The sequence below is a fragment of the Falco punctatus genome (genome assembly GCF_963210335.1).
Source record: "Falco punctatus genome assembly, chromosome: 13".
In the NCBI taxonomy this organism is placed as follows: domain Eukaryota; kingdom Metazoa; phylum Chordata; class Aves; order Falconiformes; family Falconidae; genus Falco; species Falco punctatus.
This window is the reverse complement of record NC_137593.1, coordinates 14,277,834-14,297,755: the sequence shown is the minus strand read 5'-3', so window position 1 is coordinate 14,297,755 and position 19,922 is coordinate 14,277,834. Positions and strand designations below refer to the sequence as shown.

The 19,922-nt window shown below is 41.0% G+C and overlaps 1 protein-coding gene across 1 annotated transcript; it reads right to left on the bottom strand.

The window, feature by feature from the left end:
* Window positions 1-9,982: 9,982 nt before the first annotated feature.
* On the bottom strand, window positions 9,983-19,515 carry LOC308072954 (zonadhesin-like; the record flags this gene model as incomplete). The annotated part of the gene is made up of 8 exons (XM_080410599.1): window positions 19,406-19,515; window positions 15,721-17,477; window positions 14,897-15,061; window positions 13,717-13,841; window positions 12,717-12,985; window positions 11,309-11,517; window positions 10,710-10,851; window positions 9,983-10,287 (listed from the first exon to the last, which is right to left on the bottom strand). The coding sequence occupies exons 2-8, from the start codon at window positions 15,907-15,909 to the stop codon at window positions 9,983-9,985; spliced, it is 1,404 nt and encodes a 467-aa protein (XP_080266725.1). The 5' UTR covers window positions 15,910-17,477; window positions 19,406-19,515.
* Between the last annotated feature and the right edge of the window lie 407 nt (window positions 19,516-19,922).

The following is a 19,922-nucleotide window of genomic DNA, read 5'->3' as shown; positions in this document are numbered from 1 at the left end:
TGGAAAACCAAGGTAATTCTTGTGGTATTGAGGGGGAAAAAAAATGTATCCGTGGAAACCCAGAAATCTGCTTTACTTGGGCACAGCTGGGCCCTGTTGCTCGGCCCGCCCCCCCCACAGATCCACCCTGTCAGCGGGTGGGGGAGCGCAGCTGGAAGCTGCTGCTGAACAGACAGGAAAGATGCTGTTATAATCGGGGTGAAATTCCAGCATAAGGTTGACAGTTCAGTTGTGCATGGGTAGGTCTCTCTGGGTGATTCATTTTCATTATGTAATGAGGCTGAAAGCCCCTTTCCATGTGCATCCTCTCCAAAATAGCTCTGCTGTGCACATGCAGGCAGCTGGCACGTTGTTCAATGGGCCAGAACAAAATCCCTTTTATCTACCTAGCTGTTGATGGAGGTTACAAATACTTTTCTGGCTAACAGCACATGTGAGTTTATGGATACAAGGGAAAGCGGAAAGGGTAAGTGAATAATGACCAGCCTTAATGGCAGAAACAACAGGAAGCCCACACTGTTCCTCACAGTAATCAGGAAGGAACCTGCAAAGAACTGGAAAAGCATCAGAGAAACTCAGTGGTGTGTTCCTCATGTCTCAAAGCTTCACTCACAGTGCTGGAAATTTGTTCAGAGCTTGGACAAGGCCCAGGCAGTGCCCTGGTGCCCTGGGCCTTGTGAGTGATCTGTCATGGGGTGTCTTGCACACTGCAGGTGGGTATCTGCTCCACCGTGAACCTCCATGGGCTGCGGGGGCACTGCCTGCCTCACCATGATCTTCACCGTGGGCTGCAGGGGAATCTCTGCTCTGGTGCCTGGAGCACCTTCTTCCCTCCTTCCGCACTGGCCTGGGTGTCTGCAGTGTTGCTGCTCTCACATATTCTCACTCCTTTCTTCCACTGCAGTTTTTCTTGTGTAGATTTCCCCCCACCTCTTCTTAAATATGTTATCACGGAGGCGCTACCGCCATCGCCAACTGGCCTTGGCTAGTGTCGGGTCCATCTCTGATCCAGCTGGCATTGGCTCTGTTGGACATGGGGGAAGCTTCTGGCATCTCCTCACAGAAGCCAACAAGCCAGCCCTATAGCCCCCCCCCCATACCAAAACCTTGCCATGCAAACCCACTACAGTTTTTCAAACAGCCTCTGAAGACATGTCCTGACTCAGATAAAAGACTTATTTCAATTTGGGTCTAAAGCAAATTCGAGAGATTTTAAATGAACAATTTCAAACATTTCAGTAAATGCAATTATATATTTATTAATATTTCTTCTCAGTATTAGAAATATAAAAGCAGAAAGTAATACAAATTAATTGGAAAAATATTGCTAACTATAGGTATGCATTTGAGGATTCATTTTGATCAAACGCAGTATTCACAATGCAGCCATAATCTTGCTCATGTGCTCTGTCATCCAATACATCCCTGGGCCATTTTGAAGAAGAATCCCTTGATGTCACAGCTATAGTCACCTTTCTCTTCCTTCTGTATAATGGGGAAAAAAACCACCACAAAACAACAACCATTTTTAATTGCTCTTCTTATCTATGGTGAGTGGTAAAACAATGGTGTGAGCATGAATGAAGTCAGATTTTGGAGAAGCCCAGCTTTTGTGATAGTGATGCATATGCCCCATGTAAAGGAAATGGCACATGTTCATTTCTGTAGAAAAAGCTAATTTTTCCCTCACATTGCTCAAATGAGGTTCTGAATGCTGTGCTTCCTTTCTGGTCCTGCAGGTATGTGGCTGATGGGAGTTTTGAGGTTTACAGGTACTAAAAGGGGTGTATGTGTCTTGACTCTGCTGAACATGGGAAAGCTGGTAAAAGCCTTACCTGTACAGGTACATTGTAGAGGAGATAAGAACGACAAGAACAACTACACCTGCCACAACTCCAATGACAATGGCGATTGTATGGTCCTCAGGATTCTCTGTGGGAGGGTCTTCAACTGGAGAAGAAGTAAGAGCCCTGTCAGTGAAAGCTAACCGTACCGTGAACAGATTTATTTTTATTTTCCTCAACCCTTGCCTGTCTGCTTGATTTACACTGTTTTCTCTGATGAATTTTGTCATACCCAGGTCCTGCATGCTCTACAGAGCCCTGCTGTCATGCCTTCTAGCACCTCTCCGCTACAGGATCTGACCCCTTGGACCACAGACTCTCACCAACTGGGTTACTAGTTTACAGCATGGAAGTGAAGAGCAAGCTCAGTCTTCTCTGTAATGACATCCAGTTTTGAAAGTGGTGTAAGGCAGACAGTGAAATCCGAAATAGTTCTATTACCTATCTTTTCAGTCTCGCAGCTTGGTCCTGTGTACAGTTCTGAACATTCACAGTAGAAGCGGGAAGAGGTGCTGTTGGTAGTTTCAGAGCAAACTCCGTCATTCTTACAAGGATTTGGCATACATGGTCCACCTAGCATGAAGGAGGAGAAACATTTTGGACTCAGGTAATCTGACTGAGAGAACTGTTCTTGCTTAGGTTACACTGACTCCTAATGCAGGACATCCCCTGTGTTTTAAGGCGCGTTACTTGTACTTGACAACAGGAATAAGCAAAAGAAATGCTGTTTCTACAGTGAAACATTAGAGCAGGATCTCTAGTATGTTTTTCTTCTGTACACTGTGGCAACTATCTGCAACCAGGTGATGTCCTATAAGCAGTAAGTCAGGACGACTTAGCATCAAAAACAGTATGATAGTGGTTGACTCACTCCTGTAGCATCCACGACTGTAGTTTGAAATTCCACAGATTTCATCAGATCCACACACTATGTTAGAGCAGGAGACAGTGGAACTTTCTGTGCACTGGCATCTCTGAGAGCAGTCATCGGTGGTGAATATTTCTCCAATCTAGAGGACAGCAGTTAAATGTTAAAAAATGTCAAACAAAATCAGCCAGAAAAACCATAGATGGAGCACTGGGGTCCCATGCTATTCTCTGGTGCCTTCCTGATGAATGACAACAGGGCAGATATGCCCCCCTGCCCTCGCTAGTTTGTACAGAAAAGAAAGCAAGCAGTATACTAATCCAGCTCTTTGAAACTCAAGGATGGCCCAAGAAAAAAGGCAAAAGAAGAGTTTGGGGTATGAGATCCTGGCCCCAGGTGGGGTACCTATGCAACCAACAATGTCTAACTGCTGCTGGAGGTAAGAGTGGCAGATGCATGACATCATGCTTCCAAGGCAGTGTGGAAATACTGTGTGTGGTATTCCTGGCAAGTGCCACCTGTTCATGTGTCTCTCTCCTCCCATGAAACTGTTTTTACTGGCTTAGGCCTTTTCTGTACCAAATCTCTAGTGTTAAAACAGAAATCTATGGGATTATCAAGCTGTTCTATCTTGCAGCAGCAAAGGAGGATTCATCCAGAATCCAGCCTTGCTTGGTGCTCACCTATCCTGCTTATACCACTCTTCGCTGAGAGCTGAGGGACCACAGTGACTGGCAGAATTTCTCTAATTGGTGTGTTGTAAACTTTAGAGCCTATGAGGTTATTATTTAGCATAATAAAGGTGAAGAATTAACATGGAGGTCAGAGTGTAATCATATACTTTCTCCAAGTGCCTGCCTTGAATATTCTGGCAGAGTTTCAGATGCAGGCCATGTGATCCATTCTCTCTTCCCTTCCTCCAGAGACTAGAATTTTGTTAAACAATTGCTCTTTGTTTCTAATGCAAAATTACATGCTGAGGAGAATGAGGAGATTGTCAAAATGATTAGCAAGATAAAATATTGTTTGGTGCTGTGGGAGCTGTCTGACCCACAGAGAGACTGTACCTCATAATATTTGTCAAGGTATGTACAGCCGCATTGTTTGTAAGGCACGCAGTCAAAACCACTAAGAACGTAGCCAGGGAGACATTCACAGCCTTCGACACAAGGTGATTCGCACTCAGAGGGGCTGGTCAAGTCGCTGCAGGACGCAGGGCATGCAGATATGCATGAACTGTAGTTGCTGTTGGCAGGGCATGATATTCCTTTAAAAATAAGGAGAGTCCAGTTATAGCAGGCTGCTGTGCAGTACTTGCTTACACAATGCCCTTTGAGATCCAGAGGACATTACCATTTTGTAGGAGGCAGTAAGATGAACATACATACACACAGATGTGCCTACATATATAATAGTACTGAAGTTGTAAATGAAACGCTCCAAGTCAGGAAGTGCATCATCAAAGCTATTTGTATGCTGTGCTCTCATTCCTGGTGCTCACTGATCTCAGAGAACTTCTCACACATTCAGGGCAGCCATCCCTGCAAGTACCAGAGCTGTTTCCCAACTCTGGGAACTGTGTTTCACCAGGAATACAGTCACCTAACCATGGGTAATGCAGGGGAAGTGTGGTTTGATGAATCTCCCAACTTGAAATCAAAATATTAGGGGGGAAAAAAGGGTTGAGATTATTATAAGTTTTATTTCAACATCTTTTAGTCTGAAGGATTTGAAGTTTTCAGCTGAATCTTTTTTATCTTGAAATTTCACAGGCAAAAAAGAGAATGAGTGTATTTTGTAGATTTAAAAAGAGATTGAAATGAAATGTTTTTCCTTCTGAATTTGTGGCTTGTGATGGTCTCCAAAATTTTAACTTTTTTTCCTAGTTGGGACATTTTTTTCTCTCACAAAACTTCTGATGACAGGGGAGCTGGCATTTCTGCTTTCCTAAGTAGCTTTCTAAGCTGGGTCTAAATGTAGAAGTCAGCATAGGAGAGAGAAGAGAGGCCAGAAGAGCAAGTGTGCATGCTAAACTGTGAACAGTGATTAAAGCATGAATCAACAATCATTCCCTAAGAAGCTTTGATATGTGGTGCGTCTAGGAAAAGCCTCCAATTTCAGATTTTGAGAGTCTTTTAGACAGGAACCATACTTTCTAGTTCTTCCTGTGCTTACCACAAACTGTCTGTTGCCTCCAGCCTTCCATATTGACTCCTTGCTGCTGACAAGCCAGCACGTATTCCTCCAGACTGCGACATAAAATAGCATCCTCGTCTCCTCCCACACATATATCAAACAGGCAGCTCCTATGTACAACATGCGAAAGCGTTCATTCCCAATACCTTTGTTATTGTTTATTTTCAGCTGCTTTTCTGCCTGACTCTAAGTTAGTTCCATTTTCCTGTATCTGGCTGACATGAAAACAGAGGAATAAAAAACCCCCTCCAAGCATATGACTGGGAAGATCAGGTTATTTGTTGTGCAGCTGCTGCTAACACGTGAGGTATTCATATATGAACAAGGAATAAACAGGTACCTGACTGCTTGTCACAGGAAGTTATTCTTTGCTGTGGGCTTCTGTTTGGGCTAGCGTGGCTGCATCTTGCTCATAGAGCACTTTTTAGCGCTGCTAAGTCTTATAGCTGGCCTACACACTTCTTTCAATACCTGGGTGCCTTTCTCATGTCCATACGCCTCGAATATTGACACAGAATTCTGTTTTACCCAGTGTTTGTTTGCTAGTGCTACTTCTCAGCTTTGCTTATCATCTGAATATCCATGGCCTGATTTTCAGAGGCACTGAGATCTGAGATGAATGGGATCTGCAAGTATGCAGCACCTCAGAAAAATCAGGAAACCCTTAAGAAAGTAGAACAGGCTGCCCAACCAAATTCTACAGTGAGTAGAAAAGTAGAAATGCAGCTTACATAAAGATCAGGATATATACATTGAAGCCAGTGGTCCGGTTTATTTGGCTTAACATACCTTCACATTCTTCTCACAGCTAAGAGACACTTTGAAGCTGGGCATTATCAATTTTTAAATGTTAGGTACAACTATATGACTAAAGAAAACTGACAGCTACTTGACAATTTTGTGACTGATGACTGATGAATATGAGGATGAATCAGCAGGTTTCATTACAGCTCAAAATTAGGTGTGTAGGAATTTATATGTGGGAGGTGAGAGCAGCCTTGAAACACAGGAAAGGGTATCCTTGAAGATACTGGGTTAAGTTACTCTTCACTAATCTGTTCTTTTGCGCTGCTCCATGGAAGATGCAAGTGTCACTGACAGCTTCAGCCTTTGTGGCTATAGCATGAAGGCTAGATTTTATGAAGCTAAAATTATTAAAAGAAAACTAATAGACCCAGGTACTAAATTCTCACTGAAAGTGAACAAGAACTGTAAGCACACTGGAAATCCCAGCCTACAGGTATAATGCTTAACATTGCTGTTTTATCTGTGTAGGAAAAGAAGAAAGCTACTTTCTACAGCTAACAGAAAAGTGGAACTCTAAACAAATAGACAGATCATCACAATTTGTGGATAACTGGCTAGCTGAAAAGGGTCACATAGACATAGTCCAGCTGGCTGGACAAAAATGCACATCGCTCTCAGCTTATCTGAAGTAAAGCAAAAATACACTGTCTTTGGCTGTTCTTGTTACACAATAACAGGAAGATCATGGTGGGAAAAGAATGTTGCAGGTGGGAACAGATAACTACAGAAGAGAAACTAGGGGCGGGCTTGATATTTAGGCAACTAACCAATAACGAGCTTAACTTTTGTAGTATGTATGAGCTAATTATAAGAAGGCATAAAAGGTGACTGTAAGAGACAATAAACGAAGTCTGCTGATCACTCATATTGAGTGACTGTGTCTTCCCTCCGTCGCGACAACAATTATGTAAAACTAAATAAGGGGATTTAAATACATCAATAACAGAATCTCTGGGCCCAGTTCACCAAAGACACTTACTATCCTTAGTTCCTATTAATACCCTGGTAACTGAAGATGCAAAGTTCTTGTCAGAAACAAGCACAAAAATGACTTTGCAAGTAGGAAGAATGACTGTCTGCAGTAGACACTTACGTGAAATAGAAATCAGGTGAGACTGTGGAATGACACTTCACAAAAGGACCATTCAAGTCAATCAGGATTTGACATCTTGAAGTGCTGTTTTCTTGCCCCAGCTGATTTTCGCTGCAGCCTTGGAAGAGCCCTGGATCTGGTTCTTCCTCAGGTTCAGCTTTTGAGTTGACATCTCGTCTGTAAAAGAAGTCATGATGAAACCATCAGTTCTCTGTACATCCAACATCCATGATACTACTCTCTAAGTAACACCACAAGAGTACTTCTGTCTTGTGGTGTAAGCTTATTTCTCTCTCATGATTTATCCTGAATGGGAAGGAGATAGATGAAGCAAATCAAAGATGTAGTAGAACACTTCCTACTGTCTCAGAGATTTATGGATATTTAAATCAAAAGATATATCTGTAATTATATCTTTGGAAATTCTACATGATGCAGGCTTAATCCAATGCCTCCTTCATCCAATCTGTTTAATAAAATCTGAATGTTAGTCAGAATGAGGCAGCTGAAATAGGCCACTATTTATTGGACATGTGCTCGCTTTTGCTGAATAACTGGCTGCATGCCTGAAGTGCCAAAATTCTCTTGTAGGCATAGCCTCCGGAGCCCCTTTATGCTCAACACTACCTACATACTGCTTTCTCCTATTCTGGCAGACAAGTTTTTGCAGTCAAATGATATCCTGACAGCTAATACAATTCCATTTACTTGCTGAAAATGTTTTGTGTTAGTGGCTAAGCAACCTCCAAAGGTCTTTCAAAGCAAATTGGGAAGGAATGAAAGAAGGAAACTTCTTTTCCTACCTGGTTCAATGTTCTGTATGGACTAATTAGCACAGAATTTGCCTGGCCACAAATATCATGCTCATTTATAATCGAAAGAAACCCTTATTTTCTGTACTGGCAGAAAACACTAGATAGCCATGAAAGTAAGGAAATCAGATATTTCAAACCTCACCTAGGAGGAACTGTGAACTCACCTTGATGGATTTCAAAGCTACCTTCATATTCCAGAGGGAGGGATGACACTGAACTGGGATTTGCCCTCCCTTTGGTCCATCCAGCACAACATGATGTATTTATCTTTGCTAGGAACCATGAGTCTGGCAAAGATCTTATTCATCCCTGTGCCCTAGCAGTTGTAATGACTGTGACTCCAAAGAGGGATACTGAACTGGAGTAATGCAGTGATAGTTCAGGCCTCTTTTGGCTAGATGGAAGGGCGCTGATAATTCACCCTAGTGATGAGCAGGAAAGGTCCCTACACACAGACCAAGGGAAGAAGAAAGACTAGAAATAAGACAGTGTAGTTATTCCTGGATATTAACTGTGGCTTAATTCACTCCCAGTAGCTGTGCTTGCCATGGATATTAAGTAGAAAGTTAAGTACCTGAGACGAGAGGTTCTTCTTTTTAGAGGAACTTTCCAGCTCTCACCAAATACATTCACATTCTTCACCCAAACACCATCTGGATTTGTGAAGTCATTTCTATATCTCCCATCAAAGTCACCACACAAGCCTTCCACTCTGTTTCTGTAGGTGTTGGCCAGCTTTATATCTAGGGAAGTTCAGAAGACAAAAAAGCACCATTACACAGAAATCTTTGCTTCTGAGTGTATGGAAGAGGTGGAAAGCAGTGCCAAGAACCGCATTTAATGACTCAGGTTGGAGTTAGTAACGTGACACGGGCCTCACACATAGGATTTGAACACAGCCCTGAACATACATACATGTTCATACCCACATTACCAGGACTGTTTCTGTGCTCTGCAATATGGATGATGAAAAAAATTGTTTCTTGCAGCCAATAAGGTGTTATGTAATATGGCATCACCACCTGAGGGCTCGTACTGCTTACTGCTTTGCAACAAACAATGTACCGCACACTTTTTGCCCTTCACTTACAATTCACTTGCTCGTTGAGAAACGGAATTCCTATAAAACAGACCTTTTTTTTTTTTTTTTTTTTTTTCCAGTTGGAATTTTAGGGCTTGGAATGACAGCCGTGTGTATAAATGGCCTGGCACTTTCACCATACACTCAGAAATAACATGGCTATATTCTGTTGTAAATCAGGAGTAGCTCTTTTGCTCTCAACTGCTTTGAACAGAGGAGGTAATGTGTGTTCAATTTACATAATGAGTTGTGTATATGTGATATGAGTCCTGCTGAGAAACACTAAAGAATGGGATTATCTGGAATAGCCTTGACAGGAAACATGTAAAAGGATGCACTCTGACTCTACATCTCATTTCTTCTAAGTTCAGGTGGATCCAGATAAATAAATGAGTTTTATGTGTTTTCTGGTTCTTGGAAAACCCTTTTTGTTTTAGTTTTCTGGAAGTTTGTATCACAAAGGGCCATAGGCTCAAATGGTGAAAGTTTCTAATTTTGCCTTGGGTTTAGACCTCCTTTGGAATAAGAACATTTTTTGAGACAGTGTATAAATATTCCTGCACGTTGTCTTAGTATCACTTACCTGCATTTTGATTGCCGTCAAAGCTCAAGTATAAGCCAAAGTCTGTCTCCAGATAAATTCTTGTTGTCCTCTGGTATATACGAATACCTTCATGAGGACGAGCAGGGGGTCTCACCCTCACACCATCCAACTAACAGGGAAAGAATAAGTTAAATACATAATATATAGGCCAAATTCAGGTCTGGCTTCATTAGTCATTAATGCTACAAATGAACACTCCTCTGGTTTTATGATAAATATATCAGATAATTTAACTAGGTAAAAACCTCAGGATTTGTTTTTCTAAAGTTAACAAAATCATACATTGAGGAAAGTGATCTGGGCACAATGTTTTGATTCCATCCTAGCATATTCTATTGTTGAGCTAAAAATTTATACATGAGCTATGTAAACTCTTACGCACCAATAAAGGGGAAGGAAATGCAGTTTTCCTAGCATAATTCACACTTTTTCCTACCACTGATAAAAATTTGTATGTCTTTACTTAAGTCTTGGGATATTTGGTGTTTTATTCCTAAATCTCTATTTATTCATTTATTTGTTTGAAGTAGAATTATATCCTTCACAGCTATAGAGAAAAAAGACTCAACACAGCTGAAAAATCACATTTGTGGTTGCCCCATAGCACTGCTATAATAATACAGTTTGCTTTGATATCTAAATTCTTCAAAACAGACATTTAATACTGAAAGGTGTTATACTGCAAGGGAGGAGCTTTCTCTGTGCTCTGCAGTCAGCAAAAAACTTACCACAAGCTGCTTGTTCTGCCTGAATTGTACTGTGTGATTATAAACATTGATGACAATCTCTTTCAGGTAAGTAATGTGTCGATTTCGATGAAGGGGATAGTTCACGCCTTCAATGCTGAACTGTGTCAGAGTATCAGGTAGGTCACGGGTGGTCTGGGCCAGAATATATGTGTATTTTCCTTGGAAGTGGTGCACCAGGCCATCAAAGGTGATGTAATGTGGGTCGCCCATGATTCGACATCTCCCAAAACCTAAAGAAGAGCAGCTTCATTACTTTCCTGCCTGAATGTGCATGCACGTGGAAAAAAGAGGATCATTACCAAAGGATTCACAGATATATCTGAGTTTTGGGTTTGGTAGATGCAATGCAAATAGTATTATTTTTATAAAAAAATATTTAAAATAATCAGGCTGAACTGTCAAATTTCTAGATATGTGTAAATTTTCAAACTCTTGTTCCACTTCCCTCTGCAAATTCTCTGTCTTGTACTGGAACTTTTTATTCTGAGAACCGAGGCCTTTTTCTGTTCGATAATGTGTCGTCAACAGCACTGTCAGAGCTGTCTTCTTTCACCGTGGAAAATAAGTGCCATGGAAAAAAGAATGGACACCCAGATCCTTCCTCCTTCTCCAGCCCTCTTGGAACACCAAGTGAAGATCTGCCTGCACATACCTGTTGGATTGCACTTGTGTTTTCCATTTTTGATCACGCAGGTTTCTTTAGAATCACAGCTGAAGCTTTTACATTTGATGACACCGTTGTTCTGACACTGGCATCTTTTGGTGCAGTGTGGAGTTATCCAGGTCTCCCCAGCCTGGACACAAGTTGTGTTAATAACATGTTATCAAGGTACTCAGCTTTGCAATGCAATAAAAGTTCAGTAGCAAAGGGTATAGGGGCTGGCTAGGTGCAGCCTGTCCAGTTGGTGATTCCACGGCTGCTCAGTGCAGGTGTAGTCTCACCAAGAGCCTGGGAGGGGGGGATCCTAGTCCATTTATCCTATTGTCTTTGACATAATAATTTGAACACAAAACAGCACTAGGCTGCCTGAACAACTCTGATCAACGGACCAGTTTTAAATATGCCTCAATTATGGCCTCAGGTGTGAAGTACCAAGCTCCTGCATATCCTAACACCTAAGCCTGCAGCTTTTACTGATCAGATGAAAGGTGTTTAAAAGGTAGACCCTGAAGATTTCTCTCATTCAGATGGACAGAAGACCAACTTTCTACAAGTTTTGCAGCCAGAGATTTGCTCCACAAACTACTTACACTGTAGTAATTGTTGTCATCATCCCTGCAGCCACAATTGCTCAGAGGTACACATTTGCCATTACTAAGCACGTAATTATCATCACACTCACAGCCCTCTGTGCATTCTTCTGTCTTCTCACAAAGGGAAGAGGCAAAAATGTCATTGCATGTTGATGGGCAGGTGGAGACACAGTCTGTGTAATGGTTGTGGGTTGGACATGGCAATGCTGTGTTGTCAAAAAGCATAGAAGCAGCGTTATTAAATACATTTAGAAAGGGCACTGCAAACACATGTGCCTGCCTGAAAGCTACAACTTGGCCTATAAAACAGTAGTATAGAATTGCCTTTTAATAGCTGGTTTGGATCATTAACAAGTTTTGATTTTTTATATTTTATTTTAAAAAGCAAAAAAAAAAAATCCCAACCCAGAGTATGCTCTCTGGAGCTGCTGGTTCTGCTCTATCACAGGTATGCCTGAACTGGTGGTACCTGATGCAAGGTCCTTCAGATTCAGTATTCCAGTTCAGCCGCAAATGCCTCTTTGGGCATTGCTAGGAATGAGAATCTTTAGTGCAAATTCCTTAGGATGTTCAACCCTCCAGTGATGTAAAACAGTTGTGCATCTAGTTTAACCACAGACATAAACACATGCAAGAGCAACAGATAAGCATTGTCAGACTGAAGATTCATCTAGCTCTATACCCTGTTTCTTCCAATGACTAGAGATGCATAAGAGGACAGCTGAAGAAACAAGGTAGCAGGACAAAGGGTTCGTTTGTCCAGTATTTTCCTCTGCTCATGGCAAGGAGGCAACTAGGAATTTCTGATGGACTTATTAATCATTAATTCCCAATTATTTATATTAATAATAATTAATTCTCAATGTAATACTAAATCATGAAAAAACAACAAAAAGAAACCCACTGTGTAATCTTTACTCATTTTTACATAATTTGTAGCTTTGTTGACCAGGTGGAATGAGGCACATACATTGGAAATTAATCTGAGAACATGGCCCTTTATAAGCAGCTGGCCAAATTGCCAGTTTTCATTCAAAACGCAGCCAGTGGCATTGAGCCCTGTGTCTGAACACAGCATCCCGCTTCGGTTTAGTCTTCTGGTTATACTGTTTCTCCATTTTAAGGCTTATTGCAATATCTCATGTCACTCATTTGGCTACTAAAGCCATTGTAACTTCACATTACTACCCATAACTTGCCTAATCCTGAGGTATCCCTGGGTTTAGCTCAACCTGAATGCAGTTCAGTGCAACAATGGAGTCATAAACTCATAATACTAAAATTACATTTTGTGACAATTTGGGTTTAATTTTCTTTGACATAACTTGTTTACCTAATACTGCTATTTTTTTTTTCATGCTATCAGTCATTCAAGTTTCATTTTTTCATTTGCTTGTGCACTTACGACAGAATGTGCTGTTCCTCCATTTAATGGTGATTCCGTGATTCCTGCAGGTGTCCACATAGACTTGAACTATGTCACAGAGAGCAGACTTCATGCCATCATACTGGCACATGTCATAGATGCAGATCTGTATGAAATCTTCAGGCTTGACTAGGTTATGACATGCTTTGAATTTGTCAGATTTTAGGACATTGCACTGGTTTTCAATGACTGGTTTATTCTCAGCAGTGCAAGGAGGACCATAATCTTCTCTTAAGTCTGACAAACACCTGCATGAAAGCACAGACACAGCTGCATTTAAGTTTCAAAGGCATATATAAGACAGAGACTGAAAAAAACCTGAAAGGTTTGTTTCTACTGAAAGGTATTAAACAAACAACTCTAGAGACTACAGTCTTCTATGAGTGAAAGACTAGGCATTAGTCCTGCCTGGAAATCACCCTGCTGTGTCTGACCCTCGTTACTCTCACTGAACTTGACCCTGTCTAGAGGATTGACTTCTCCGCTTGACCTCAGACCTCTCATCACTGCAGACTTGTGTGGTGATCTGGACTCTTGGCTGACCCTGGCTTCCACCCTTGCGCCTGCCCTGCTTGCCTTGCTCAGGTAGTGCGGGATGGGTGCTGGCTGGTGAAGCCACTGTTCCCTTGGCTGTGTTACCACACTTGGCTCCTCATCCCTTAGGGAGCAGCTGGCCGTTATTGTTCCCCAACACCATTGTCCTGCTCCAGGTGTTTTCAGTGTAAAACAAACAAGCTATGTCCACACTGTGGATGCCCCAAGGCCTAATTCACCAAGTATATATATAGATCAATAGGATGGCTGTGGTTTCCCTCTGGCCTGTGTAATGGTTTCCTGTGGTGCTGGCTTTTTTTGAGCTTCAGATTCAACGAAAGTCTCATATATACTACTTATACGTTACAAAGTAGCGAACAGTCAAAACAATTTAAAGAAGACTGTGTCCTGAGGGAAGATGGGAGGTATGAGAAGTTGCATTTACCCTTCCTCACTGTCTTCCTCCACTTTCCAGCTGTTTCCAAACTGTGTAATACTGACAAGTGTACCATTGAGCAAGGAAAGATCATCTTCAGGGTTATCATTGAAGTTACCACACATGCCATGTACCTGCAAATAAGCAAGAACCACATTCTAAGCGCAATCTGTTCTACATCAGCTTCCCCAATAACTTCTTATTCATTGCCTGTGAAGTCATGTGACCGAATGTGCTGGTTTTGGCTGGGAAAAGTTAATTTTCTTCATAGTAGTGAGTATGGGGTAATGTTGTAGATTTGTGCTGGAAGCAGTGTTGATAATATGGGGATGTTTTCATTACTGCTGAGCAGCGCTTACACAGAGTGAGGGCCTTTTTAGCTTCTCACACCACCCTGCCAGCAAATGGGCTGGGGGTGCTCAAGAACTTGGGAGGGGACACAACTGGGACAGCAGACCCCGACTGAACAAAGGGATATTCCATATCATATGTCATCATGCTCAGCATATGAAGTTTGGGGAAGGAGGAGGAAGGGGGGATATTCAGAGTCATGGTGTTTGTCTTCCCAAGTAACCATTACACATGATGGAACCCTGCTTTCCTGGACATGGCTGAACACCTACTTGCCGATGGAAAGTGGTGAAAGAATTCCTTCTTTTGCACAGCTTGCACACACAGCTCTTGCTTTACAACCCATGAGTTTTCTCAGTTCTACCCTTCCAATTTTCTCTCTAATTCTACTGGTGTGTGTGGGGGTGGGGATGGGGGGGTGGGTGGTCAGCAAGTGGCTGTGTGTGGGGCTTAGTTGCTGGCTGGGGTTAAACCATGACACCAGATCAACACCAACAACCAATCTCATACTAGCCATTTCAGACACACACACTAGTGTCTGATGGCACCCACAGAGAAATAAAACAGAAACTTCACTAAGCCTGTGGTACCCTAAGGCTTCAAGGCATTTAATTCTGTAAGTTGGATGTATTCCCCTAGCCAGGTCATTTTCTTTAACTACCCCCTCGGAATACAAGGAAATTGTTGTGAAGAGAAAAAAAATAGAAAGGAGAAAAAATGACGTGTTATAATACAGCTACAAAGAAAGATGCAAAACACGGGAATAAAAGAAATTAAAAGTAAATGCACAAAGCAGCAGTTTTGAAACAGTGCCAGATTCTTACATACTAAATCTTACCTTTGAGAAATAAGACTGCGGGAGGGTGATTTCCAGATGGTGATTGCCATCATATTTCACTATCACGCCAAAGTCAGTTTCCACTACTATAAATCTGCCAATGTTTCCAATGGACACGCCTCGCAACCGGTTCTCCACTGGAGTGTAGACTCTCTCATTGTTCAGCTGGGTAGACATGTCATTTGTCAGTACGGACATTCTCCCATGAAAGCTTTTCTGCTCACAATCTATATTCTGTGCAGCGCTGAGGATTTCTCTATGAGAGTTTTAGCTCTTTTACACTTCCAGCATTGCATATTCCAGCTATGGGTTGCAGGAATCAGCCTTTTAGCTGAGGAGAGCTGGGAAGGACTTATAGCCTGTGCCTTTAACAGGGAGCTGGAAAGATCCCTGGTAGTGAGTAAGCACTTACGTACCCATAGCGTGGATTCCCTGCCTCCAGTGCTGCCATGGATCCCTGTGCTGTTCTAGACTAATACAGTATGACTTGCTTTTCCTCTGTTCTTGTTAGCTAGCTATAGGTGACTGGGTTGACAACAGCTATTAAAGTGGGGAACCCCATTCTTTAGTTCAGGCAACAGTTCTCCAGTCTGGAGGCTCAGGGTTCCATCTCCAAGATATTCCCAACAGAACAGTAAACCCAAACCAGAAGCCTTGGGAGCTAGTGAGATTTCCCTATGATATCCAGTTAATGGAGATGCCTACAAGTATTAAGCATACAGGTACATAATCCTTAGGAAACATGAAGATCCTTTCTCCTATAGCTGCTGTAGTGAGCTAATTTTAAGATATTTCTTGTCAGAATAAAGAGCACGACCACCTACCAGGATTCCTTGGCTTTTCTGGAGGGTGATTCGTACACCATATACATCTATGTAGACTTCCTTCAGGTATGTGGCTCCTCTTAGTCCTCTGTCTTCATTCTTGCCCAGGATGGTTATAGGAATGACACTGTTTGTGTTGACAACCTTAACCAAGCTGTAGGTGCAGGTACCCACAAAAGTGTACATCATTCCATCAAAAGTGAAATAATGGGGATCTCCTGCCACTTGACACGTCGCTTGGCCTGAAGGTGAAAAAATGATCTAAGAACCTTGGACTGGATTTCACCATGGACTCAGCTGACCAATGATGTTTGCATTAATGCAGCAACCTAATCCTGATCATAATTATGTGAGAAACCCTTAACAGAGGTATCTCAGATTCATGCCAATGACATTTATTTGGAAATAAGAAATTTTCAGAAAGTGTCTCCTAAATATAATTTGCAAATTGTGCACAAACTAGTAACTTGGCAGCAAATGAAGCTCTTTATACTTTTCTATATGTTGTTGTAGCTATGATTTTCAGTAGTTGAGAGTAATACAGAGCTTTTCTACTTAGCTATATAAAAATACATAATTATATGTATAAATATACATATTTATATATATATAAATATAATATATATGTATAAATATACATGTATTGAGAGTAATACAGAGCTTTTCTACTTAGCTATATAAAAATACATAATTATATGTATAAATATAGGTGTAAATACAAAACTAAATAAATTTGCTTCTATATACATTGATACTTAATGCACTTGCCATTACGCAAACTCTCAGAAATGCAGTTCTCAATTATTCCCAAATTTAGAGCTTGCAGCACGGATGATGCGGGACTTGAATTGGTATTATCAGGACAAAAAGAACCCAAGTGACCTTGTGAGGTTTTGGACAGCATCAGTTTTTGCTGATATCCACTACAACAGAAGAGGATCCGTGCTTGCAAGGCAGATCGTCGTGTCTTTTCATATCTTAGCACAGGCTAAGTTGGGACTTTCTTGCCATCACATATGAAAACAGATTTATAATAAAGCTAGGAGAAGAAGGATCTAATTATGGAGTTGACATTGAGAACCATTTTCAAAAGCACTTACCATTAGAATGACAGCCCAATACACCATCCTGAATACTGCATTCCTCTCGGACTCCACACTGCCAGGATGTGCACACAATGGTGTTATTAGCCTTGCAAGTGCAGCGTTCATTGCAGGGATAACTGGTGAACCAGCTTTCATCCAGCTGAGCAGAAAAAAAGAGTATAAAAGTACATACTGTAAGATAAATTGGAAGGTAATACCATAAGGGACAATCAAACCATTACTATTTGAACATGCATAATATATGATCATTTAGGTAATTGTTTATTAATAATTTAGGTACAGCTTATGGATCAAGAAGGTTGGCAAAGTGAGTCTATTTTGTTATTATTAATTGTATAAATAATTGTGTTACTGTTATTTTGTTCTCTCATGGTACACCATATAAACCTTTGTAGACTTCTTTCAGGTATGTTTTTTTCTTTTTCTTTAAATGTCTGAGGTAACTTGCCTGGTGATAGTGCTTTTTTTCATCAACACAACCACAGCTGCTTTCTGGCACACATTTGTCTCCACTCAAAACATAGCCTTCCTTACAGAAGCAACCTTCTACTAGTAAGGAACTACAGGAATCAACTGCTGATATGTTCAAACAGGTAGAGGGACACCTAGTACCACAGCTCTTGTAGATGCTGCCTCCAGGACAGGGCATTGCTAGAGAGAAAAAGAAAAAATAAGATCACTCAAAATGGCAAAATCAAGATAAAAGTCTTCTTGATGCTTTCGCTGTGCTCCTGAGAATATACAAAGTTGCTGTTAGAAAGTCTGACACTGGGGAGTGCTGCAGACAAAGGATTTTCTCGCTGTGTGAGATGGGTGGGTAAGACAGGTGGACCACCCTGCACTTCATCTCACAAAGGAAGTCAAACCCTGCAGGCTCCCTTTGAGAGTAGGTCTGATGTGGTCATACAGGACTAATTGTGCTTGCTTCAGTAAACTTTCTTCTGCAGGTTTAAAGACAAAGTCACTCCATTAAAAAAATAGAAGAATCTTTTCACGTGCCAGCTGATACGGCCCCATTACTGTAGTTACTATTTGAACACTTGCCATATACTTAAAAATAGAACTGAAAAACACACTCTTTTTTACAGAGACCCCTTGAGAAAAATATGTTATACTGTCACACCCCTCTTCCTCATGGTAGAACTGGGCTTCTATCACTCAAAGCATGATCTCCATGGAAAACATTACATTTTACAGAAATCCTGAAACATTTGTCCATTCTGTCATCTAAAAAACCCTAAAAACTGTTTCTGGCTAGATTCTGTGACACATCACTACATATGACTTGCATTTACTTCTGTCCCTACAGCAGGATCTCTTAGTTCTGCCAGTCAATTACAGCCAACACCTCCGGTCATGTACCAGAGTGCCTGCCCCTTGTCAGGTTCTTAACTGAGGTTTTGTTTGAATTACTGATGGAGGGAGGACTTGAGAGTCAATCCTCTTAATGTGATTGAGTCTTCTCTATAACTATAATCAAGCCATAGATATTTAGGTCCTGGACTATGGCCTCAGACTATGAAGTCTGGATGTCCATAGCTTTAATCTGATTTTGAGGGTTAGAAGTTTGTTTCTTGCTCTGTTGTCTTTTTATAAATGAGTTCTCTGTTCTCTGCTCTCCCAGGGCTGACTTACTACATGCTTTAAAGCCATTTGAAAGTCACAGTAATTCTTTTTCCAAACTGAGCAGCTGCTAGAATCTCTCAATGGTTTTTTATGGTTTAGTTTCAATGAAGACCTAATTGTTGATCACAGAAAAAAGAAGAAAAAAGAAAAAAAAAAAAAGATGCCAATCTGCTGAAGGTAATACAGTGGTAATAGGTACAATAGAAATTAGTGTACAAGATGAAAAAACATAGAGAATTATGGATTATTTCAGTGTGGTTGACCTTTAGAGGATTTCTTTTTATCATTACAAGTGTGTACTTCGTGGATATGAAGGTCCTTTAGAAGATGTCTGGCAAGCAGAAAACTGCCCAGTACTGCATAAAAGCACCAATGGAATCCCTGGAAAACTTTATCTAAGCAATACGAGTTCATTATACAAAATTTCCCATGAAGTCATTCTGAAGAGAATTAATCAGGAGATCAGTGAGAATACTTGATTTCTTTGCTTTACAGAGAAATACTTGCAAACTTGCTAGAAATAGCTGCTTCTCAAGGTCTCTTATTGATAGTTTTTTAACCAAAAGCCATCTATAAGCATTTGTGTATGGAGGATTACCAGCTCTGCTTACATTGAGGATGGCAGATTTTCAGTGGGGCAAAGCAACAGTTATTTCCCCAGTGCAGAAGCTTACGTAAGATACAGTTGAATGTAACCAAACTTTTCCAAGAAACTAATAGTTAATTATTAAAACTTTAAGGATTAGACCTGCATGTATCCAAATGTTCTGGAAAATTAATGTTCTATACAAATACTGTAATGGTACCGAAACTGAATCAGGCTCAAGACATGAGATAGACTATACGCAAAACATCACCCAAAATGAAATAACATGCATCAAAAAAGTAGAGGAGAATGTGCATACTTTTGAAGTTTAAATCCAGAACAGATATTTATAAGTCATAACACTCACGGCAAAGAGTAGCATTCCTCCATTCTATGCATATCCCAGCATTGGTACATGACTCAGCATAGGCCTGCAGTCCATAGCATAAGGATGTTGCCTGTCCACCAGTGAAACACATGTCATAAACACAGCTTTCAAAGAAATTCTCTGGAGGCACTTTGGTGTGACAATCCTTGAAGATTCCTGAACCAAGAAAGATATAAAGAAGGGTGGAAAAAAAGTTGGGAATAATAATATCACCATCACTATCTATTTTCTGTCATGGCAAATGTGCTGTGAATGCTCCAGGCTAACCTTGTTCTGTAAGTTAAACCAACACTTGAAATGGAGCACGCACAATGAGACTTGGCCCTCTGGATCAGGCTTTCTTCTTTTTGCATGGCTGATACAACATAGGTTACGTAAAATGAAGAACTGCTGGCTAGGCAAGCCACTAATTCTAGACAGCTGCAGGGGCTGTCCAATGCCGAAAATGTGTATAGAATTTCAGATAAAGTATCTGTAATGCATGCAGTGACAGTGC